Source organism: Panthera uncia, chromosome D4, assembly GCF_023721935.1.
Source record: "Panthera uncia isolate 11264 chromosome D4, Puncia_PCG_1.0, whole genome shotgun sequence".
Lineage (NCBI taxonomy): Eukaryota > Metazoa > Chordata > Mammalia > Carnivora > Felidae > Panthera > Panthera uncia.
Window position 1 is genome coordinate 3,821,102 of NC_064807.1, and position 25,047 is coordinate 3,846,148.

General features: G+C 53.5%; 2 protein-coding genes across 4 annotated transcripts in view; one reads left to right on the top strand and one right to left on the bottom strand.

Annotated features, from left to right (window-relative positions):
• The window catches only part of AUH (AU RNA binding methylglutaconyl-CoA hydratase), a 454,909-nt gene that overhangs the window by 46,451 nt on the left and 383,411 nt on the right, over positions 1-25,047 (bottom strand). The window lies entirely within an intron of this gene.
• Positions 1-25,047, top strand: part of SYK (spleen associated tyrosine kinase) — an 84,577-nt gene that overhangs the window by 33,543 nt on the left and 25,987 nt on the right. Inside the window, exons 2-7 of one of the 2 annotated variants that reach the window (XM_049632731.1) lie at positions 482-944; positions 2,991-3,151; positions 15,065-15,203; positions 18,683-18,764; positions 19,115-19,164; positions 20,783-20,851. In XM_049632731.1, coding sequence (XP_049488688.1) covers positions 528-944; positions 2,991-3,151; positions 15,065-15,203; positions 18,683-18,764; positions 19,115-19,164; positions 20,783-20,851 — 918 coding nt within the window. In that variant the 5' untranslated portion in view covers positions 482-527. The remainder of the gene's footprint in view (positions 1-481; positions 945-2,990; positions 3,152-15,064; positions 15,204-18,682; positions 18,765-19,114; positions 19,165-20,782; positions 20,852-25,047) is intronic. The other variant, XM_049632740.1, reaches the window with a different exon arrangement.

The following is a 25,047-nucleotide window of genomic DNA, read 5'->3' on the forward strand; positions in this document are numbered from 1 at the left end:
CAGGCCGAAGGCCCGTGAGCCGAGGTGCCTGCGGCCTTGGTGCTACGTGTGTGAATGTGGCTGCTCCTTCAGCTGTCTGGTGTCCGTCTACCAGACGAGACGCAGTAGACCCAGCACCCAGGTCTGCGTTGCACCGCGTGACCGTCATGACTGTCCCCGTCTGGAGAGGGTGCCGGGCCGGGCACCTGCGGGCCGTTGGGCCAGCGCCTGAGCCGTCTTGCAACGAGACTTCCCGTTGCAACGTGTCCTTAGACTTCTCTGTCCCGACCGGAAGAGGAAGTTAATGGGGTCACCTTTGTCCCGTGCTGTGTTTTGGGGCTCGGCACCGAGAGGGCACCTTTGGAAGGAGGACCCCCAGGCCCCTGGAGGGAAGAGCTCTTGGCCCCATCGGGAGGGCCTGGCCCGGGCTCCAGAGGGTCCGTGGTTCCGCGACCGTCCTTGCCGCTCGCGTCCTGACCGATGTCCTGTCTTCTCTTGCCAGGAGGACCCCCGCGTGCGCCCGCGGCCCGTGGCGGGGAGGCGCCGGCATGGCGGGAGGCGTGGCGGCCGACAGCGCCAACCACCTGCCCTTCTTCTTTGGCAACATCACCCGGGAGGAGGCGGAGGACTACCTGGTGCAGGGGGGCATGAGCGACGGGCTGTACCTGCTGCGCCAGAGCCGCAATTACCTGGGCGGCTTCGCGCTGTCGGTGGCGCACGGGAGGAAGGCGCACCACTACACCATCGAGCGCGAGCTCAACGGCACGTACGCCATCGCGGGCGGCAGGGCTCACGGCAGCCCCGCCGAGCTGTGCCACTACCACTCCCAGGAGTGCGACGGCCTCGTCTGCCTCCTCAAGAAGCCCTTCCACCGGCCGCCCGGCGTGCAGCCCAAGACCGGCCCGTTCGAGGACCTGAAGGAGAGCCTCATCCGGGAGTACGTGAGGCAGACCTGGAACCTGCAGGTGAGCGCCCGCGCCCGGCCGCTGGGGGACAGCGCCCCTCCTCGGGGGGCACCCCGCCTGCCAGCGATGCCGGTCGCCGGTCACCGGCTCCCTCGGGGCCCCTCCAGACGGTCGCCGCGGCGTCAGCCGTGTGCGCGGACCTGACGGGGTCGCTCTGCGCACACGGATGGGCTCCCGATTTTACGGCTCCGGGGGCTCCGTCGCAGAACGTTCCGGACGAGCAGAGCCGGAGCTCCAGCAGCCCGGGCTTGGCCCCTGACGCCGGCTCCCACGCCCCGCAATTTACGTCCCCGGTGCCCTGGGGACGGGCACGTAATCTGCCAGTGACGTGCCCCTGCCCATCTTTCTCAGCCTCTAGGCGGGTGACCCTGAGCTCGTTGGTGTGGCCGCAGGGAAGGGTGCATGTGTTCAATTCACACATATCGGCAAATTGTCATCCGGAAAGGCCCCAGGGGCTGGGACCGCCGAGTCCCAGCCTCACTGTCAACAGCACCCGATGTCAGGAGCCACCGGGCTGGTTGACGGTCTCCTGCTTGGCCCCGTGCGTTCGGCCCTTTCTCTCTCGTTCCCCGGATGTGCGCGTCCTGCATTGGGGGTGCCGTCCCCTGCACACGGACGTGTGCGGCACAGCCTTTCTGAGGGTCGTGTGCAGTGACTGCTTTCTGCCCTTGAATACAACCTGCGCCAAAGTCACCTTGCACACAGGGAGCAGTACTCTGTGTGCGGTCGTTGTCATGAGCGTGGAGTGGACGTGCCCCAGGCCATCTGATTTACTTGTTTTTTTTTTGCAAAGTCAGATGCAGCAGATCTGTGGACTGGTCATTCAGGCACAGTAACACGAACCTTGTCAGACGTACGTTTCTAGGGTTTTGACCAACACCCCGCACCGTGTGGGTCCCACCCCAATCAGGGTCTGCTGCCCCTCCCCCAGCCGGCCCCCAGCAGCCCCCCACCAGCCATCTGTCCCACAGTGTAGCCTTTTCCAGAATATCACGTGTGAGGGGACTCACGCAGCCGGTACCCTTTCGGGCCGCCTTCTTCCTGCGCCCAGACCTCGACTGGTGGTGTTTGGGACGCTGCTGTGGGATGCACCCTGTCACACAGAGCTGCTGCTTCTCAGGCCATCTGTGCAGTCTGACCCACTTTGCATCTCAGCTCCCGCCTATCTTCCCGCCTCCCTTCCACCCCCTAGTTTGGGTTCATTATATATTTTTTTATTTTTTTAATGTTTGTTTATTTTTGAGAGAGAGAGAGGGAGCAGGGGAGGGGCAAAGAGAGAGAGAGAGGGAGACACAGAATCGGAAGTAGGCTCTAGGCTCCGAGCTATCAGCACAGAGCCCCACTCGGGGCTCGAACTCACGGACTGCTAGATCCCGACCTGAGCCCAAGGCAGACGCTTAACCGACTGAGCCACCCAGGTGCCTCTGGGTTCATTATATTTTTATTTTTACTTTTTCTGGTCTTCTTTCTAACTTCCAATAATCTACGCTGGGGTCTTCATTTACGGCTGCGGAGAAACCTCTCCCCTGCCCACTGAGCACGGTGGGGAAGGGAACCCACCCAGCCGTCGGCCCTCTCCCGTTTTTATTTTCCACGTTGTCATGGTCCTTTCCTCCACGCCCTGTGGCCACATGTCCTGCAGGTACAGACAGAGAGTGAGAGCTCAGAGGAGACAGGAAAACCACGTCTCCCTTGTGGTTCACATCCCAGGGCTTCTGAGGTGTCAGGCAGGGCCGGGCTGTGACGCAGAACCACAGGGTCAGTGCTGGGCTGTGATCCATGAAGGGCAGGAGGCCTGTCCTCTGTACCTCACGGATGATGCCGGACAGTTTCTGAAGCCCCATCTGGCTTTAAAAGGCCAGGCTCTAAAATCTGCATTGTCACTTACATACTTGAAGGTATTTAAATCCTATACAAGGATCTTACTGGTTTTATGTGGCGAATGAACGAATGACCACGTCAGGACTTAAGACGGATCGAAAATGATCTCTGCGACTTTTACACGTTTTTACTCAGTATCTCTCTGCCCCCTTTTCCTCGCGGCAGGGCCAGGCTCTGGAGCAGGCCATTATCAGCCAGAAACCACAGCTGGAGAAGCTGATCGCCACCACGGCCCACGAGAAAATGCCCTGGTTCCACGGCAAAATCTCACGGGTCGAATCGGAGCAGATTGTCCTGATCGGATCCAAGACAAATGGAAAATTTTTGTAAGTACGGTCTTCTTCCCTGTCACCTCCTACCGACGGGCCCGCTTGGACTGTTGGGGTAACTTGGCTTCCCCCTTCCTGGAGCCCACGTGGCTCCGGGGAGGGCTCACACACCATCACAGGGCACCACCCACACGGCCCACTGTGAAGATGTTCCCAGACAGAGATGCCGCTCATAACCCAGCGTTTGTCTCCCAGTCCAAGCCCAAAGTGAACAGTCTTCTCGGGCACAGGGGTACGTGAGTTAGAGAAATGGTATCAGCCACAGAGCTTGCTTTACGTGCCAGGATAGGGTGCGCGACAATCGTGGGCATCCATCTGAAATAAAAACACTGTGTTTGTTCACTCAGTGCCCCAAGGTCTCAGACTTGACTTCTCTCTTTCCTTGGAACTACATGGCGCCACTGAGGCAGATAATCGAAGAGAATTCTGCCTTGTTTGAACGGTTTCCTTGTTAACCTTAGGGATCGATGGGCCTCAATACTCGGGATCCTGGAGACTCAGGCCACCTTGGGGCGGGGTCAGGGGTCAAGGACAGCACCGCGCTGTCTTGGGCAGGTGTCAGCCCTTATTCCCAGAGGAGCTGTGGCCAGGGACGTGCCCACCTGTTTGTCACTGCTCAGGTGCTAAGCGGGTGCCTCAGGGGACAGTCATTCGGTCTCACCTTGGACCCTTACAGATGGCACTTGGCCCCGTGGTCAGGCACGTGCACTCACTCACACCCAGGTGACTTTTAACTGTTCCTAGAACTAGGAGTGTTTTTGCTGAGTATACATCTATTAAGAATTTTTTATTCAGATTTTACTATAACAGCTCTTATTTGAAAAACTATCTTAAACGCAAAACTCTTCTTTGAAAAGTGATTCTGAAAACAAGAGCGGGGTAGCCCAGGTCGGCATGCAGCGGGTGCTGGAATGCTGATTTAGCAGCCTCCGTAGCAGCCTCCAGCAGAAATCGTGTGCGGGAGATATTTGTTCCTCGGGTGGCCCCTGTCAGCTCATTTCCCCCTGAGGTTTGGACTTTTACTGTCTTCTTCGGAATCATTTCCAGCACAAATGTCATGGGCCTGCGTGAAGTCAGCCCCGAGTGGTGTAATCCAAAGAGTGAGCGAGGTTTCTCTCCTCGCGGGTCCAGCACCTGATCCCAGGCTCGCTGGAAAACAGCTGTGGTCAGAGACGGCGGCCTGCTCCCCGCTCAGACGAGGAGCCCCGCCCTGGGACAGCCGAGGGCCCAGCCAGCTGCCGGTCCCTTCCCCAGGGGTCTTCTCCTGCCTCATCCAGGTTTTCCTATAGAATGTCTTTCCTGCTGCTTTCCAGTCATTTCAGTTGACTTACTGCCCGCGAACCAGCATTCACTAGAATCCGTAGCTGTGGAGGCACTAAATGCCGACGCCACTCGGCACGTTAGAGACAGAGGAGTGAGCATGCCACCGTCTGCCTCCCGAGCCACACATCTCAGTGGGAGAAACAGGCACCGAACCGTAGAACAGGAGCCGTGGAACAGGTGGCTGTGCAGAAGGAAAGGGACAGAGCACGCGTGTGGGTGCCCTGGGCGGGTGGACGTGTGCCGCAGGGCCGGGCCTGGGAGGACTGGCGGGCGCTAGAAGGGGGGCGCTGTCCACCTTCAGGAGGGTGTCAGGGCGGGCTCAGCTCAGGTTCGGTGGGACCCGTCTGGCTGGGTGTAGAAAAGAGACCATGCAGAGATGCAGGAGTACGGACACTCAGAGGCCACACTGTGTGGTTCCTGTGTGCTTGAACCCAAGTGCGGTGTTCGTTATTCTCCAGACGTCAGGGCTTTTGCGTTCTGGTGCCTGAACGCAGGAACCGTGTGGATGCTTGTTGGACACAGGGACGTGGGTGCTGGTGCGTGGCCCCGTCCCGTGGCTCTGTGCTGTGCTCTGTGCACCCTGGTCAGGGCCGGGGCTCTGTGTCTCTTCTGTGCACACGTGCCCTTCTCGTGAGCACGGTTCTTCTGTGTCCGCTGGGGACCATGGCACGTGTTTCCATGAGTCGGAAGGTGGGATTTCAGGATGAACACTGCCGCGTCCGTCACCCTTCTGTTCCCCCGATGTTTACGGTTCCTTGTCCGGCCTCGTCTTGCTGCCGGACTTGCCCCACGCGGGGCTGGCCGTCTGGCTCTGCATTGCTGCTATCCTACATGGGTCTGTTCCCAGCCCTTCTAGGACACGGTCTGGCTCCAGTCAGCGGCCTGCCGGATGCTTCCCACACCCCCACCCCCTCCGCACGGCCTCGCTCAGGGCACTTGTTTCCTTCATGACCCCGTCTTTGACCCCAAGGCCAGCCTGCCCTCCCTGGGACCTCCCGGCAGCACCTGGCAGAATTGATAAGAGTCTAAGAGGCTCTCAGATCCAGAAACAGAACGTAATTTTTGTGGCTCTTAATAATGGGCATCATGAACTTGATTTAAGATAAGTTGGCGCATGTCAGTGTGCTGTGTGTAATGCCTAGCGCTTGGTAGGAGAATAGTAAATAAAGATCTCCTCTACTTATGATGGGGTTATGTCCCGATAAACGCTTCGTAGGTGGAAAATATAGTAAGTCGAAAATGCATTTAATATACCTACGCTACTGAACAGACACCATAGCTGGGCCTCGCCCACCGTGGGTGCACTCAGAACACATAACGTGAACATACCGCTGGGCTAAGTCATCGACCGAAGCCGATCTGATAGTCAAGTGTTGACAGTCTGGTGTGGTCTCTGGAGCACTGGGCCGAAAGGGACACACAGAACCTATCAACGCTGTCAGTGTTGAACTCGTCGTTCGCCATCTTGACGGCATGGATGCCTGGGGGCCGTGGCGCCCTCCCCAGCATCACAGAGAGAACCCTGCCTCACATCCCCAGCCCGAGAAGAGATGCACCTTCAAACTCTGAAGTATGGTTTCTACCGGGTTAGTGTCACTCTGTGTCCATCGTAAAGCTGAAAACTCACAAGTGGAACCATCGCGACTTGGGGACTGTGCGTACAAGCTGATTTTGAGTCTTGAACGGCCACAGGCAGCAGGGGCCAAGGGGCACCTGTGGGAAATCCCGAATGCTTGCAGTTTCCGCTTAAGTAATAACATGGAGAGTCAAATGGGGAAGTGAGAGAGTTCATTCTAGAACCTCCGATTTACATGACAGTTCGACGTGGCCAGACCCCTCTCCTGGGAAAACACATGCCCTGTGCCACCCCTAGAAAACACGGAGGAAAAGGCAGAAGTGTTTCGAAAAGGCCTACGTGAGGTTGTGAATCTTTGCCATGATGGTTTCAGATGCAGAAGTTAAATCCTGGGAACTGCTAACCACCAAGAGAGGCCGTATCTGGGGGACACTGGCCAACTCAGATCCAGTTTTCTCTCCTCACGAATGACAGTGGGAAGTCCATTTGTGGGGGCAGAATACTTGAGCCAGAAGGGACCTCACTGCCATGAGTGTAAGTCCTTGGTTTTCAAAGGGGGACTGAGGCACGAGGGAGCCTACCCCAGGTGGTCAGGCGAGTGGGAGTTGAGAGCGAGGCTCCAGGGTCCTGATGGCTCTGGGCTGAGAGTCCAGGGACCCCACCACCAGCAGCTGAGTCCTAACCCCGCACTCTCCGTGCAAGGCGTGGCTCCAGGGCGCATCCACGGGAAATGTCAGCCTTTCCCCTGTCCCGTGTCCTGTCCACACAGCCTACCCGGGACCATGTGGGTCTCGAGGGTGGACCATGATGGGATTGGTGCCCTTTTAGGAAAAGAGACTGGAGTTCTCTGTGCATGCACACATAAGGGCAAGGCCATGTGAGCACCCAGCCATGATCCTGCGGGTTGGGGGTCAGGGCTCTGCCTTCTGGGGACACCAGGGACCAAGGACTTCGTGAAGGTGCAGCCCCTCAGCTCTCTGAAACCTCACATGATGACAAGGTTTGCCGTTTTGAGAAATTAGTCACAGCCCAGGTCTCCCTGAAAAATGAATTTGTTCGAAAAGGTAAACAAAACTTCTTTTGCAAAATTTGTGTCCCCCTTCCCCCAAAGGAAGGACCCAGGATTGGTGGGGTCCAAAGCATATACGGTTCAAAGATCTTCTTTTCTTTTTATTTTTTTTGAGTTTTTTTTTTAATGTTTATTTATTGGTGAGAGACAGAGAGAGATAGAGCATGAGTCGGGGAGGGGCAGAGACAGAGGGAGACACAGAATCCGAAGCAGGCTCCAGGCTCCCAGCTGTCGGCGCAGAGCCCGACGCAGGACTCAAACTCACGAACCACGGGATCATGACCTGAGCCGAAGTCAGACGCTTAACCAACTGAGCCACCCAGGCGCCCCTGGAGATCCTTGTTTAAAAAAAATACAAAATATATTTTTAGAATAAGAAAAAAATTGCAATAAATTACATTTTTTAAAGCGGGAAATACAGTAAACATACAAAACTTAGAAAACCGTAACGTAACTTTTTACTCAACTGCCTGACACATCTCAATAGTGCCTTTTATTTTCTACATTTTTTCAACTGTGCAATGCTTGATCGCCTCCTCCGTGGACAATAGTTTAGTAATATTATTTCCCACGTGTGGAAAAAAGAAAAAACGCAGTCCTTCCTCTGGGTTTACAACTCATTATTAGTAAGGCACGCACATTTTTGGGATCATTGTCGACTTTGGGAAAGGACGTTGGAATGGAGGAAGAGTGCTCTTCTCTGGTCATGGTTAAGTATCGTTTATACATCGTACAAAACCCTGAGGCTGTGCGGTCACATTGCTGGGCCCTGCTTGGGCTGGATGGGCCTCAGCTCGTGGTCCAGGCAGCATGGAGCCCGGGCACCCGCACGCGTCCCCCAAGTACACATCACAGGGGCCCAAATGTAATGTGCGACGCCCTTCATTTCATCACATAAAGTATCTTAGAAAGAAAACACTCCAAAAGTTCCATTTCCTGCAAAAGGAGAAAAGTAGAATTCTCGCTTTCCTTGTGTTTGGTAGGCAGGTAAATATTTGATCATTTGTGGCTTAAAGTCCTTTTAGTTCTTACAGAGCCGAGAGCAACTTCAAGGAGACCTTTAAAATACACAGATGAGGGGCGCCTGGGTGGCTCAGTCGGTTGGGCATCCGGCTTCAGCTCAGGTCATGATCTCACAGTTCATGGGTTTGACCCCCTGTGGGGCTCTGTGCTGCCAGCTCGGAGCCTGGAACCTGCTTCGGATTCTGTGTCTCCCTCTCTCTCTCTGCCCCTCCCCTGCTCCCACTCTGTCTCTCTCTCTCTCTGTCTCAAAAATAAACACTGAAAAAAATCTTTAAATAAATAAAATGCACAGATGGTGGCTCCCTAAATAGTTGAATTAATGTTACAAAGAACAAGTAATATTTCAGATTTGTCAGGGGACTCAGCAAGCCAGGAAATCACACTGCATTTAGAAGCATGCTGTTCGGAAAGAAGCTACGGAAATCGTCATCCTTGCAAGAGAATGTTCCTGCCTTCCGCCAGGTACGTGCCAGGCACTGTGACAGGGGCCATGGAGACTGACCAACAAGACTGATTCCGGCCCCGCCCTCGCCACGACACCCGAAGATGTCACACTGAGAAAGACGGACATGCTGCAAAGGGTGTGGGGCTCCATCGGTCACGGTCGCCCCGTGTAACCGAATGGCGCTGCTGACACCCAGTATGTTCTTTATTTTATTTCTGTGCACCTGTCCATTGCCCCTCAGTTGCACCTGTTCTGAACGCCATTAGTGCAGGGATGGCTCGCCCCCATCGTCACGGGTGCAGTGCTCACAGCAGGGTCTCAGCGAGCCCTGTCCTCCTGGGGAAAGGGACATTGAAAAGTGCCCTGAACAGTGAGGAGAAGGGAGTTAGGGCAGAAAGGGAAAAAAGTGCAGAGTCTCAACACTGTGGCCTGGGCGTGGCCTGGCCCAGAGCAGAGACTGGAGTGACAGCCAGTCAGAGAGACAAGGAGCCCCTCCTGATCCAAAGGGGGGCCTCTGAGCAGGTGCAGAGTAGAGGTGCGGCTTGCCCTTTCCAGCCCCCTCAGAACCACTGATCCCCCTAAGTGCCTCGCATGTGAAATTCAGGTGGCCCCTGACAGTCCTCCCCTGTCCCCTCCAAGGAGAAACACACAGTTTACTCAGAATCATCCTCATGTTACCAGCTATTTCCAGGTAGAGTGTGATGCTTTCGTTATTTTCTCCCTTCCCTTCCCTCCCCCCCATATCCTCCCATCACACCCTTCCCATTCTGCTTGTCCCTCCCTTAGGCACACACGCATGCCCCCTCGTGCCTCTCACATTCACGGCTCTGTGGGAGTCCCTGCAGAGAAAGCAGTCAGCAACGTGCATAGAGGGTCCAACGAAGGCTCACCACATTCTGTGCACAACTGGGGACGAGGAGGTTCAGTGACAGTGGCCGTCTGAAGAAAAGACTTGCGTCCGGCCAGAATCGGGTGTGCAGCTCAGAGCTGAGTGGCCTTTGTCTAGTACGGACCCAAGCTTGGGGATACCAGATGGCGGGCCTGTCGCCCTTGAATATTAGATGATACCTTGACCAGTGCTGTGCAGTCTCCCAGCGAGGTGGAGGCCTCACTTTGGAAATAGGAATCAGTGATGCTTTTATTGTTTTTTTACATTTTTTTAATGTTTATTTATTTTTGAGAGAGAGAGAGACAGAGCACGAGCAGGGCAGGGGCAGGAAGGGAGGGAGACACAGAATCCCAAGCAGGATCCAGGCTCCGAGCTGTCAGCTCGAACCCATGAACCGCGAGATCATGACCTGAGCCTAAGCTGGACGTTTAACCGACTGAGCCACCCGGATGCCCCATTAGTGATGCTTTTCAATGCGATTACGACTCATTGCCATTCAAGAAATACACAGTCACAATATGGCACGTTCGTCAGAGACACTGAGATGGCTTATAAGGATGCACGCTTGTATTCCCTGTGAACAAGGAACAAATGTCATTTAATTTGCCTCTCTGGCCTCAGATTGCTCAATGACACAACGGGGAAGGAAGCTGATGTTTTGTCTGAGTTGTTACGGAGGCGAACAAGGTACCGTGCACGGAGTTAAGCCTAGGTGGTCGCCGTGTGTCTGCTCCCTACAACCATGGAGTCTTTTCTTCCATCAGTTCTGGAAAATATTCAGCCAGTTTTTCCTCAACTGCTACTCTCTTTCTTAGCATTCGTTCCTTCAGAGGCTCCTGTTAAACATCTCATAGACCTTCTGAATTCATCGTGTGTATCGTTTCTCACGTTCTGTCGTCTTTTCTCCATGTGCTGGCCTGTGTAATGTCTTTGTGTCCGTCCTTCCAGTTCACTAAATGGCACTTCATGTGTCTAATCTGCTTTTAAACTGAACACTGTTTTTTTTCCCCCACCAATGACATTTTTTTTTTTTTTTTTAAATTTCTAGCAGTTCTCTTTGTTGCGGTGGTGGTTTCTCTAACATTCCTGGGCATGTGTAGAGTATTTTATCGCTTGGTCATATTTGCAATTCCACCTTTTTTATTCTTTATTTTTAGAGAGGGAGAGAGAGAAAGAGAGCGAGAGTGGGGAGGGGCAAGAGGGAGAGAGAGAGAGAATCTCAAGCAGGCTGCACCCTCAGTGCCGAGCCTGATGCGGGACTCAGTCTCACAACCCTGAGATCGTTACCTGAGCTGAAATCAGGAATGGGACGCGCAACGGACCGAGCCCCCCAGGCGCCCCACGATTGCCCCTCTTGTTTCCTTGAACACTTCGTACACAGGGAGCTCAACCTTCCAGTGATCGGTGACTCCAATATGAAAGTCCTTAAGGGTTCAAACCTCCGTGTCCTCCACTCTCCTTCCCTCCCTGCCCTCGATCTCCTAACTCATGTTTCCGTATGTCTTCGTGATCTTTTCGAGCTCAGTTTGATCGCCATGCACCTGTGGGAATCCTGAGCCTCCTGTGTCGGGACTGCTGTCTCCCGGAGCCTGGGAGGACCTCTTCTTCGGGTCCGGCGGCCCCGCTGCCCTGTCCGCGGCAGGGCCATAAGCATATTTGCCCTTACACCAAACCCACATTTTTGTTGTCGCTCTTCGTATTTACTGCCCCCTTTCCCCAGCTCAGGCTCCACCTCCCTTCTTGTTATATACTTAAGTTTGAAAAGCAGGGTGTGGGGTTAGGAAAGCCCTTGCCCTTGTCCGCTGATGAGTGAGATCGGGTGGGGCTGGCCCCCAGCCCCACGTGCTGCAGTGACCGTCCGGTGCCCCCATCAGCGGTCAAGGGACACCACGTTGTTTGACACGTGTGGCTCTGTGGGTCCGGGTCAGCGTCGCGGCACGGCCTGTCTAAAGTAAACGTTCAAAGGGCTGTGGGCTGATGGCAGTAGCAGCCCGTTGATCCGACCAAGGCGCCCGTGAAGCTGAGAGGAGGGGCATGACCCGGTTCCACGGGCCGGGGGAGAGACGGAGGCGTCAGATGCGGACCCGCATTCCGTGCCGGTCCTGCTTTGCATGGAGCGTACATGTGCCTCCTTTCTCTATGATGCAAGGCGACGGTGCCCGGAAGGTGCATTTCCCTGCGTCTCTTGCGGACCGGGAGGGCACCAGCCCTCCAGCTCTCCTCTTCCGTGGACGGTTGGCCTGAGGTCCCGCCCAGCACGTCACTACCCTGGACGGGAGGGGCGAGCCCTCCCAGTCTGTCCGGACAGCCCGCTCCAGCCACGGCCATCGTCGGGTACACACGGCCACCCCAGCCCTCATCCCCTCCAGCCAGCCACGCTCTGTGGCTCTGTGGCCACACAGGAGGCTGTGCCCTGCTGTCCTGTTCTGTCTGCCGCAGACATGGCACAACGTGTCAGGACCTGGGTGGCAGAGAGGGGGGTGGTCCTCCCCTCCCTGCCACTGCCTGGGCATTGCCAGCACACATCCTCTCCGATCTAGGAGGCGTCGGAGGGTGGACAAGGGGGCAGCTGCTCCAGGCCTCCACCCCCCGCCCCCCGCCACCCCTCCTGGGCCAAGGGCTTCGGCATCTGGGAGGGGCAAGGCCAGCCCAGCCCAGAGCCTGAGACACGCAGCCTGGGAGGCGGGGGGCTCTCCTGCCCTCTGCTGCCCTCCGACCAAGGAGAGTCGCCGTGCGACAGCTTTGCCGCCCGGCTACAGTTCACAGCACCGTGATAACAAAACACGAATGTGTTGTCGGCTTGCTTCTTCCAAGAGACCCACAGGGGAAGAGACATTCTGGGGCTTCTGCGAACGTGCCTGAGGCTGGCTGGCCCCTAATGCAGGAGAGGAGCTGGGAGCTGAGCCTTTGCTCCCCCTCTTTGCGGGGGAGGGGTCAGTGCCACAAACCTGGTGGGGGTGCTGGGGCAGAGCGAGCTTTCTGGGGGAGCAGGAGGGGCCGCTTCGGCTTCCAAACCAGTTTTCCGCGTGTGTTAGATTAAAAATAGCCCAGCCCAGGATCTGCCTGAAGCCAGCAGATACCTCACAGCTGCCGGCCGTTAGCGTCACCGGGCCTCTGGTCCTCGCCACCTACAGAAGTTGGGCCTGTGGGTTTCCTTCTCTGCCCTCGTTTCCTGCCAGCTGCCATGGGGGGGGGGGGCTGTCAAGCAGCTTGTCTGCTGCCCGGCTGGCTGTCGCTGCCAGGATCCCCATGAGCTGGCCACAGGCTGCCTGGCTGGAGCTCCGGGACAGAAGGACTCTGCTTCAGGACCTGTGCCCTGGGGCTGGGGGGGGGGGGGGGGTCCCGAGGGGGGGGGGGGGGGGATCGAAGGAGGTGTGTGCTTTTGCAGAAATCCCTTGTCCAAAAGCAAGACCCGCCGTATCTCCTCCTTGCGCCAGATCTCTCTTTATACTGTTTTTCTCACGAAACAGAAAACACACGAGTGAGTGCATCGCCGTGTTTAGGTGCAGATCCGTGAATACTCACAAAGCAAACACCGCCAGGGGAGAGAAGGAAAACCAATGTGGCGGGGGGCCCGCCCCGCTCACAGCTCGAGGACACCACTTCCTGGATTCTGGTGTCCGACGTACCCTCAATTTTTTTTCTTCTTCTTCTTCTTCGGTTTTATCACCTAGGATCTAGGTGTGCACCTCTAAACAAACCATTTGCTCTTGCCTGTTTGGGAACCACGTGCACGTGTTATCATGGCGTGTGTTTTATGCTCCCGGGAGTCCCCTGTGGTCTGTGTCATTGCCATTCGGCCGTCGGATTGTTCTGTGATGTTGCGTCGTGCGAATACCCCAGAGTTTACGTACTCATTCTGTCTGCAGTCAGTGGACCTGTATTTAGGTTGTTTACGGTTTGGGACAATCACAGATAAAGCTGCTGTAAACACACCCGCATACTTTCCGGGCACAGGGGGCATCGGTTTTTTTTTACCTAGGAGTGTGGATTTCTGCTTCCCAAGGACTGAACAGGTTTGAGACCCATAGAGAGTTCCAAGCTGTCTCCCAAAAGTAGATGATCAGAATCATACTCCACCCAGCACCATGGAGGGCACCTGCTACCCTGTTTTTAGGCAGCACTTGGTATTATCAGCCTTTCTCATTTTGGCCAGTCTGAAGGGTGCCCAGGGGTGTTTCCACCGTGGTCTTACTCTGCGTTTCCCGGATTATTCTGGTCCCACCATCCCCCCTGGGCAATCTGCCATCCCCCGTCTCAATTTTAACAAGAAAATTTCAATCCGGGCATCGGGCAAGATGGAGTGCTGGAATTTAGGCACGAATTCAGAAAACCGGAGTTTGGATCCCTTTTCTTGCTTCCAGGACCCTGAGGTCAAAGATCTAAAAGGCTGTAAGTCAAGGAGAGTGCTGTTTTGGAACAGCCCATGGACATTGTTCTCCCGCGGTCTCCTTTGGTATGCGCATGTGTCAATTTTTCACGCTCAGGGTTCATTTCACCGAGTTCTTCGTCCCTCCAAGTCACCCTTTTTGTTGGCCGCGGGTGCTTATGGAGTAAAATATGAGCAGTCCCGCGTTCCACATTGTAAAAGAGCTTCTTATAAAGAAGACTGTTCTCCTCCCGTATGAAAATAGGTCTTACCCCTTCTGTGTGGTTGTTTTTTGCTTTGACAATGACGAACAGACCTTAGCCGGCCGCGGGGCTGTGAAGACAGGTTCACGCCTGGGGTGCTGGCGGCGTGGCTGGGTTGGGAGGAAGGAGCTGTTCTGAAGGTGCAGAAGGTTTCAGAAGGGGGGTCTGGGTGTGTCCCTGCACCCGCACCAGCTGCCCAAGCAGTGGGGTGTGGAGGCCGCCCGGCCAACATGCACAACCAACTGTGACTTGGTGAGAAATGTATTCTTAGAGCAAACGTCCAGCCCCACCCGGCACACAGCTCGGCCGTCTGTGTCCACTTACCTTTGGGGATGAGTCCACAGGCGGGAGAGGGGGACCACACGTGTTTCCAATGCCCGTCTCGGGGGCATGACCTCTTGCAACCGGAAGGAGGCGTCCGAAATTTTCCCAAAGCACGGAAATCCCACGCAGCGTGGCACAGTCACTCGAGCTCTTCCCAAAATACGGTGCCCTGGGGCACGCTGCGAAACGTTTTGGGGGCTTAGTTTCCTCGTTGCGGAAAATGCCAGGGCCCCAAAGACCCTGGGAAGAGGGGGCCCTCGCCCCCTCCATCTGTGGTCGGGAAGTTCCGACGTAAGATGCTTCCCAGGCACGTCCACGCTGCACCCGGGGCCGGGCCGGCCGGCAGTGCTGCGGCTTCTGGGACTGTGCCCCAGACGCAGACCTCGGGGAAGAGAGGCCAGCGCAGAGACTCTCCCTGTGCCGTGGGTGCCCTGTGCTGGTGGCCTGCCTGGGTGGCTCCCCCAGGTGGATGGAGACTCGCCCACAGAACCTGGGCTCCCCTTGCTGCCCACCCAAGGGTCCGGCCGGGCCTCTCTATGCGGGGGGGCCAAGCCCCGGAGCCCAGGTCGGGCACTGCGGGAGGCACATGGGGCAGGTGTGGGTTTGACGCGCCGCCTCCTGTCTTGCAGGATCCGGGACAGGAACGACAACGGGTCTTACGCCCTGTGCCTGCTGCATGAGGGGAAGGTACTGCACTACCGCATCGATAAGGACAAAACGGGGAAGCTCTCCATCCCCGACGGGAAGAAGTTCGACACGCTCTGGCAGGTATGGGCCGTCCTCACGAGGGAGAAAGCCCACCTTTCAAGCCCAAGCCTACTTGGGTCCTGGTAAGGGCTCCTTTCAACCCTCAGGTACCTGGAAGCCTGGGCCAGGGGTGGGGATGTCAGGTGCATGAGGCTCTGGAATCCAGAAGTTCTGGGCACCATGGAGGGCCCCCCCGCCCCCGCCGGCCACCCCGGAGAGCTGTGCTCAGAGGTGAACAGGAGGCCATGCCTTGGGGACTGGGAGCACTTCTCACTCTATATAAAGCACCGGGTGCTTGCTCGCTGCAGAAGGAAGCTCTGGAAACGAAGGAGACTCAGCGCTCCCTGGGTGATTCAGGATTTTTCAGCTCTGGTCTGAAAAGGGATTCTTTTTCACCCAACCTCTAGTAAACCCCAATATGGCTCATAATTCGGGAGACACGCAGGGACCAAGGAGCAGGGAATCGATGCCATCGCACTTTCCAGCGGGCGGAGGTGGGAAGACACTGCTTGTTTTCATTTCCATCACAGCGACACGTGGCCACGGCCATGGCCGTGGCCGTGCTGCACACATCACTTCATCCAGGCACCCTGTAATCTCCTGGGTCCAGCAGCAGAGAAACCCCAGGGACTCTGCTGGCCCGAGTGGCCACCACACGGAGCTTTCGTGGGTGAGGAACGCAATGAGGGTTGTGTCCACGTGCCCACTCCCCAAACCTCACCGGTGCCGATAGCAGGAAAGGGCTCCACTCAAAATCCATCTGTTTGAAAACCGGCAGAAAGGATTCTCATTCCTTGAAAGCACAGTAACCACCACCTAATGTATTCTGGTTCCTAATGCTGTGGCTGGAAAAGGAATACCTCTTTTCTGAATGCCGGGGGTTTGGGTATTTATTCACATCGGTCGTAACACCGGCATCGTCTGCCGTGTGGCTCGTTAGTGACCACGGGCTCTGCTTTAACTCACCAGCACCAGTTTGAGAGAGCGTTCAGCCTACCAGATACGAGTGCCCAATGCAGCTCAGAGATGAGTAGGGGACGTTGCTGGTGGGTATTAATTCCCACCAGCGTTTCTCACCTCCTACAAGAATTGTGGATGGTGTGCACATAAGGGCCCCGGGTCTGTCCTCCAGCACGACTGCTCGGGGGCCCCGGTGTCATGACCAGGACACGGCCACAGAGCCGTTGGACTTCTCCGGGATGACCATTTCCTTTGTGTGAGTTCACGCACAGTGCCAAGGTCAGCACACTGGCTCATCCCAGCATTAACCGTCTCTAATTGTTGGAGTTTCTTCCCAAGATTCTACCCATATTCGTGGATTCCTCTGGCATGTCAGTGTCCAGCCCTAGCTAATATCTTTCCCCATGTGTGTTTTCTAGCCCTTGGGCTTAAGAAAGAGCCTCAGAAGGCCAGCACTGCCTTCCATTTTGACAGGTGTGATTTCAGTGGTTTTTTTTTTCTTGAGAGCCACATGAGGGGCCGCTGTTCATGGACTGCCCCCCCAGGAGCCCGGAGCTGTTTCCCTGGGAGTTGGGAATTGCTAAACTTGGCTGGACTGGCTTACTTTGGGGACGGAGTCAGCAAACCAGGACCTAATCTGGCCCTTAGCCTGTTTTTGTATAGTTATGGAAGAAGTGGTTTTTATACTTCAAAGTGCTTTTTTTTTTTTTTTTTTAAGAAAGGACTGTGTGACAGGGAAAGTGGCCTGAAAAAAGCCTAAACTATCTCTGTCCAGCCCCTTGTAGAGGAAGTTTGCTGACCCCTGCCCGGGAGGGAAACGCTCATGTGCAAGCCCACCGTCCAGGCACCCTGGTCGGTACAGTGTCAGAAAACACAAGATATTTGAATGACACTGGAAAGATGGACAGGCACCTCACTGCTGGAGGGACCTCGATACTGTCAGCCCGAGGACACGCTGTTACATTCAATGGAGCGGACAGAGCCTCTGTGTCTATTTCAGAAGCGTGTTAGGGCTGGTCTCGTTGAAACGCCTGCTTAGAGGTAGATCTTACAATAAAAGACGACGCAAAAAGAGAGTGCTTCCTGGAAGGGTAAAATATATTTGCTCAGGGGCGCCTGACTGGCTCCTTCCGTAGAGCATACCACTCTTGATCTCGCAGTCATGAGTTCAGGCCCCACCTTGGGCATGGAGCCTACTTAAAAAAAAATTACAGATACAAACATTCACCCAAGCAGGTAAGGTTTGAGAGGAGATTCAAGAGCAGGGTCCTTAACTGGAAAAGGTACCAATAAACAGAGAAGGAACAGATACCAGATATGAAGATTCTAGGTTGTCTGAAGAGATGTCTGTTTGAGAGGAAATATGAAATACCAAGGCTATCTTCTTATTGTGTAATTTTGATGAGATACAAATAAATCTACTTGCCATTAATTAATTTTTTAATGGGCCAATTGGACATCATGAGTCGTGGTTTTCTGGGAGCTGTTAGCCAAGGATGGCCACATTCTGTCAACATAAGGTCATTCTCTAAAAGACCCTGTCCTGATGACCCAGCTCTGACATCTTCTCCCTGAAACTTTTGGGCTGAATGACTTGGTACCTCCAAAGCCTTTGCCCACAGCCCTTGTACAGCATTAACCGATGACTAATAGTATATTGTGATTCCTTTACCTGTCTCTCCATCAAGAGAGGAAGCACTTCAGGAATAGGAAATATGCCTCATTGATCTCAGTTTGCCTTTGGTCCTGCCTTGGGGCTTAGCATGAATGACTGAATAAAGGAAGAAATGTTAGCATGCTGAATTTGTTTTTATAACATCATACGGATGTAGGAGAAATAAACAAATAAATGGAGCTAGCTATTGAAAAAAGAAGGGAGGGAGGGCTGATGGAATGGATGGTTGGATGGATGGGTGAATGAATAGATGGATGGGTGGGTAGATGGGTGGATGGGTGAGTGGATGGATGGGTGGGAGGATGAGTGGGTGGGTGGATGGATGGGTGGGTGGGTGGATGGAGGGATGGATGGATGGATGAGTGGCTGGCTGGCTGGCTGGCTGGGTGGGTGCGTGGATGAATGAGTGGCTGGATGGGTGGATGGATGGATGGATGGATGGATGGATGGATGAGTGGCTGACTGGCTGGATGCGTGGATGGATGGGTGGGTGGGTGGATGGGTGGATGGGTGGGTGGGTGGATGGGTGGATGGATGGATGGATGGATGAGTGGCTGGCTGGCTGGCTGGGTGGGTAGATGGATGGATGGATGAGTGGATGGATGGATGGGTGGGTGGATGGGTGGATGCAAGGGTGTGGGGAGAGTGAGGTCAAGTCCAGATGGGAGGTGGCATGTAGACTTCAGTCCAGAATCTGAGGCCAGGGGGAGGGGCCATGGGAAGGGAGCAGGATGAGCTCCCAAGGAAGCACGTTTTATTGTCCTCGAGCTACATTTAAGGTCTGAAAGGGGAGTCGGCTGCCCCAGGTGGGATTTCTCCATTTCCTGCCTCCGTAATGCATGACTCTTACTTTCTTCTTTTTCAGCTAGTGGAGCATTATTCTTATAAAGCAGATGGGCTGTTAAGAGTTCTTACAGTTCCGTGTCAGAAAATTGGCGGGCAGACAGGTGAGTCCCTGATGTTGGAATCTCTGTGTCTCAGATGTTGACAACAATCAGCCTCGTGTTCCTTTTGGCCTGTCCCAGGTTCAGGTGGGATGAGGACTTACTTTTACAGATCAATAAAAAATGTCGGATCAGTCCAATTAATCAAAATGTAGCCAATAACTTTAACCTTAGAAAATGGACTGATTCTAACTACGTGGGTAAGAAAGGCGAGTGAAGAGAAGACATCGAAAAAAAATGGCACCCCAGGCAGGACAGTTGGACAGTCAGGCTGAGTGATCTACGGGGGGCAGGGAGGCGTGTTGCGGGTTTCCCGGGACTTAGCCCTAACCGACCGTGCTCTTTCCACCCAGGAAATATCAACTTCGGAGCCCGGGCGCCTCTCCCAGGTCCACATCCTGCAGTAAGTGTTACCAGAACTGCCCCTTGGGTGAAGAGGCCATATGTTAGTGCAAGGTTTAGCACTCAAGGGTAGAGGTGACTGTTGCTTTTGTCACCTTGGTAAACTGCGACCAGGGGGGTGTCAGCTAGAATCAGCCTACTTTTAGTTCCAGGCCGGTGGAGGCTATTTGTAGGTTACACTGGGACACCCAGTGTTAAATCAGAAGTACGCCCCCTGGTGGATTCGGGAGTGGTAGCCCCCGGCTCTGGCCCAGCCCCGAGTCATCTGTGTGGAGCCGTGTGCACGATCCATGAGATCGTGTGCGTGGTCGCTGTAGTGAGTCTGGGGTGCAAGATGCCTCACTGAGCCCGCCCCCACCCCCAGCTCTCTTGGTTAAATCATCGTTCTCAGAAGACTCGACCTTTCAGGAGAGCTGGTCTGGCAGTAGCTTAGCAGAGGAGGTTTGGGGAGGGGCTGGGATGCTTAGCTGCATCAGACAAGGAGAAGCCCCTAGAGAAGGCAGGTACTGGCCTCTCCCTCCATGTCAGTAGGAGGTGAGAATGTCACCTGTCCCCATGTCTCCACGTGGGCTTGCCCAGCACACGCCCCTAAAGAGAGAATCCTGCCAGTCTCCTACCTCCCGACTGTCCCAAGCTGACACGCAGGTTTATACTCAAGACAGGACTGGGTCCTGCTCCTTTTGGGGGACCTCGGTGTGCATCTTAGGTGTCTTTTAAAGTATAAAATTCCCCCATCCTGAGTTGTGTGCTCCACGTCTCCCGATTTGCTTGTTAACCCTTAAAAAACAAAATCCACAGAGAATAAACGTTCTGCCCCGGGTAAGGCCTGTTGATGGCTCAGGGGCTGTGTCTGTGTTGAAGCAGCGAGGCTCTCTGGGGCCAGTAGCCGCCACTGGATGGGGCGATTAGGAATTTGCTAAAGTACCAGTGAACTTTGGCCCCAGCATCTAAAATATAGCACCTCTGTGGAGTGATCATTTTATTTTACGCTTTACGCGGCTCCTGGGCCTGGAGAGTCTACTGGAACACGTGTGTTCCATGAAACAGATTTCGCTTCCTCTGAGATGGGTGAGGGCTCAGGGCTGAGAGCTCATAAAAGAACATCAAGCCTGTATGTAGCCACGCATCACCCAATAGCTTCAGGACGTTAGCTATTCTGGAAAACCTTTTTATTAACTGGTGAGACACATACAGGGAAAAAAAATAAATACATGCCCTACGTGTCCTAATCTGGAATTTCCACAAACACCTTAGAACCAACACCCCAAAGATGTAACAGAATTGGGCACCATCTGATTTATTCTTTAGAATGATTTGCCTCGAGTTTGTGATTCAATAATCTATATGATACAGGAGCTATTTAACGTAACAGCCCTGATCTTATAGCTCTCCATGGGAACTGTTACCAAAATATTTTTCCCGATCCTTCTGCTCACGTGGTGGGCTTCTCCTGAAGCCTCCCCAGTGACCCAGTGTTGCTGGTGCTGAATCTCCTAGCGGAACGTGGAGGGGGCTGGCGGTGATCATTGTAAAGCAAGTCGAAATAGTATGTCATGTAAGGTAGCCCGTGTTTGTTTTCTGAAACATTTACTATTCCTCTTTGCCGTTATGGTTTCTAGACATGGTCAGCGGGTGGAATTATCTCAAGAATCAAATCATACTCCTTCCCAAAGCCTGGCCACAGAAAGGTGCTAAAGCGTCCCCTGCTTGCGGTCCTTGACTGAGTGGTAGGACTGTCCCGTACGCGGCACCCCCGCTCCGGTGCCCGCTGGCCTCCGCGTGCGCTGCCCTGCCCCCCCCCCCCCCCGCCCCGCTGCTCTGCTCTCCTGTCTGCCGTGTGCAGCCCCGGTCGGCAGCCCCCTCCCGGGCCTCCTGTGCTTTCCTTGTGGGTCCAGTCACTGCCACCAAGTCCACGCCGCGAGCGTGCCCTCTCTGCTGAATGTGCGCTTGAAAGTCATTTGGGTCAACGGGGAAAGTGGGAGCCTCGTGTCGGAAAATCGTTTCAAAGCGAGCCGCGTGACTTTGTTGCCAGAATCCCGTGTTGCAGGAATGGGAGCCGGTCGCACAAATCACACGCTGCCGGGAGGAATGCCAGGGTTTAGCGCCTAAGACGGTTTATTTTGTGGACACCAAGTGCGACGGCTGTCGGCTTCCAGCACGGAACTGGAGGTAGAACGTGCATGAAGACAGACATGGACATTTGAGGATTAGAAATACCTGTTTTCTTTATGGGGCAGTAAGGTTGACATAGGAAGGGGTTTTATATTTGGCTGTGTAATTGGATTAGGAGGAAAGAAGCTGAGTTATTTTAATGATTTTTACTTATAATGAATCGTCTCCATATATGTGTGTGTGTGTGTGTGTGTGTGTGTGTGTGTAGATACACAGACATATAGTATGTATTGATTGCTTTTTGCGCTTTGATCATTGGTGGTAGAAAATTCTTTCGTTACTAATTCTTTCCACGTTCACATCAATTGGCATTTTCCCAGACATACAGTTGGGCATCAACACAGGATACAAGTTGGCTACAGTACTTGCTAGAAACTACAGAAACGAAAAAGCATAAAAGTCCTGAGATTTCGTTTAGGAGGAATGTTCCAAGCAGGCCATCCTACTGAAGGCGTTCTCAGTCGCGCTGACGGCAGGCCAGAGAGGGGAGTTGAGCGTGACGTTTGATGAGCTGAATGAAACGGAATGGCTGTCTGAATGTCAAGGGCCCAGGAAGCGTGGGTCAGCCCGCAGGAAGACTCAGCTAGGAGGGGGCAGTGCTTTGGGTGGGGGGGTGGGGGGGTGCTACGTTCGAGGCTGCCTTTGCTAAGGGTGGCATTTTAGGAGTCGGGGACCAGGTTGTCAAGGTGACACATTCTCTGTGTCCAGTGCCCACTTTGCCACACCGCTTGGCGTTAAATAGAAGGTCCCAGGACCGGCATGTGATTGAGGCTGTGGCCCTGAAGAGGTCAGCGTCCCCCATGCTCCCCAGCACAGCTCTCCCACTGCCGCCTGCTGGCCCACGTGGCCTCGGCATTCGCCCCTTCCCTTGGGAGAGGGCTCCGCCTGGGGGCTCACAGGCCCGGGGTCCAGCAGTGTTTCCTGCTGAAGGGGCCAGATGGCACCCATCAACCGAGGTGATGCAAAGCGGATTCTGCTTCAAGGTGCGTGTTCGTCATCACAAGCTATAAGCTTTCCAAGGCTGTAATTACAATGTAGTTCAACTTTGCGACCTTGCTACCGGGGTTTGATGGTCAAACACAAGATTCAGGGGTTTGTAATCGGACGCCGCCCCCGACAGAGCTGCGTAGAAGAGCTCGGGGCAGGATGCGTAACATGCATGGTGCCCAGACCCCTTGCTCGCTGGCTTCCGTGGCCCCTCCACGCACAGGGCCTGCCTGTCTGCCATGGGGGATGCCCTGTAGACGTGGGCCACACGGCCGGTTGCCATGATTTGTTTATTCATGATCCCCTGTATGGTGGCCCAACCCTATGTGCCAACACACAGCCCCCCAACCCAGGTGCAGCCCCAGGGATGGGCGGTTTCACTGTAGACAGACAGCGTTCTTGCGTATCTTTGTTACGTGGTTCCTAAGTGCACCACGCAGGGTTCAGCCAAGGGAGCGTGACCAGCTGGAGATTTGTGTACAAAACAGACACACACACACGTACATACATATTTACATGCACACACATCTCTACATGCGTGCACTCACATACGAGTATAGGTTTGTCCCAAGGACTTGCCTTATGCTATTATGGGGGCTGTATATGCGGGTCCCGTGTCTGTAGGGCAGACCGTCCGTCAGGAAGGGAACTTCAGGAGCAGGACGGAACTCTTCGGAGATGCTTAAAGTTGTCGTCCGCAGCCGGGGGTCAGTCCGCCCTCCACCTTTCTCTTTTTCTCTCTTGGCAAAGCCTCAACTCTCCCCAAAGGACTCTCAGCTGATTAAGCCAGGCCCACCCATGATAATCTTAAATTAACGAATTAGGGATTTCAATTACATCTGCAGAATCCCTCCATAGCAGTACCAAGATGATAATTTGATTCAATAATGAAGATTACAGCTCAGAGTAGCCACACTGACACATCAATAAGCCATCACCCCAGGAAACAGTAGCCCAGCCCTGGGAGGAGACAACTCACCCCCACCCTATCCCTGTCCCAAGCAGGCTGAAGCCAGCTTAGTCACTCACCGTGAATAAGGAGAGATCTAGAAAAGACGTAGTAGATCTTTACACTAAAGGAATGTGTCTCCTCTTTTTTTTTTTAAGTTTTTATTAATTTATTTTGAGAGAGAGAGAGAGAGCAGGAGGGAAGAGACAGAGAGAGAGAGAATGCCAAGCAGTTTCTGGTATCTGGTGCACAGCCCGACGGTCAGTGCAGAACCTGACTCAGGACTCGAACTCACGAAATTGGAGACTATGACCTGAACTGAAAGCAAGAGTTGGACGCTTAACCAAAAGTTGGAGCCACCCAGGCACCCCAAACATGTCTCCTCTTCTTAAACTATTAATATATATCACTAAGACTACCTAAAATATCTGTAAGACTACCTAAAAATAAACACATGCATGGATAAGGAACATAATATCATCAAAGGAAATAAAAAACTGGGAATAAGTATTGGTAATGACACACGTGTAAGGCTAAGATCTTTAATATATAGAAATTCTGTAAGTCAGTAAAAGTTTTAATTAACAGGCTAACGGCAGAGGATGTCAGTAGGTAGTTATTAGTAAAGCGAATATATTTGTATTTCTCTTATAGGGAAAACATAGGAAAATGTAAACGTAGGGGAAGCCGCTCCATTTCATAACGAGAGATACGCCAGTTGAACCTCTGGTGCCCCGTCATGTCCATCTGTGAAATGGACCCAAGTAAAAAGCTTGATGGCATGGTGTGGGAGGAGGCTAATAAGCCCTTCTACACTTTGCTGGAAGCGATACAGACTCGAAAAAAAAGGTCGTTTCATAACATCCACCAGAAATAAAAGCACACGTGACTTCTTGCCTGCAATGTTATCTCTAGGTGTGTAGTATTCTTACATGTATGCACAACCACGTATATGTGAAGGTGTTTACTCCAGCACCGTATAACTGACAAAGTTTGAAAACAATTTTAAAGTCTATCATTGGGAAAGAAACCAGTTACAATAAAACTCACACTGTGGGAGACAGCTGAGATCTAGAATTGTTTCCAAAATACAGCGTTAGTTGCAAGTGACGAATATGTGCTGATAGAATATAGAATGTTCTGGAAGAAATACAGTAATAACGACACCGATAAAAGCAGTTGCTGTGGGAGTACGAGACAGGGGTTCAAGGAGACTCCTGTTTCGTTGTAAACCCTGCCGTGCCTTTTAAAATTTGTACCTCTTGAATTTATTTAATAATATTTTTAAAAAGGGAAATTAGAAAGAATTTCTAATTAGAATTAGGATTAGGAGCTAATTAATCTGGGGCACCCGGGTGGCTCAGATGGTTGAGCGTCCTACTTCAGCTCAGGTCATGATCTCACAGTTTGTGAGTTCGAGCCCAAGTCGGGCTCTGTGCTGACAGCTCAGAGCCTGGAGCCTCTTCAGATTCTGTGTCTCCCTCTCTCTGCCCCTCCCCTGCCCACCCTCTCTTTCTCAAAAATAAATAAGCATTTTTAAAAAAGAAACTAATCTGATTAATACTATGAAGATACGTCTCTGGCAAAAAAAAAGGCTATTGCCTATTTAAATTTATAACATTTTTGAAATATCCATTGATTTTCCCTAGATGCCAAAGATATCAATAAAGAAGCATTGTGTGATTTAAGTTATGGATTAAATGTATTTTAATCGCTATTCAGAAATATGTTAGGAGAGCTGGTATTCATGTTTTTGTAAATAGAAGAGGAATTTTC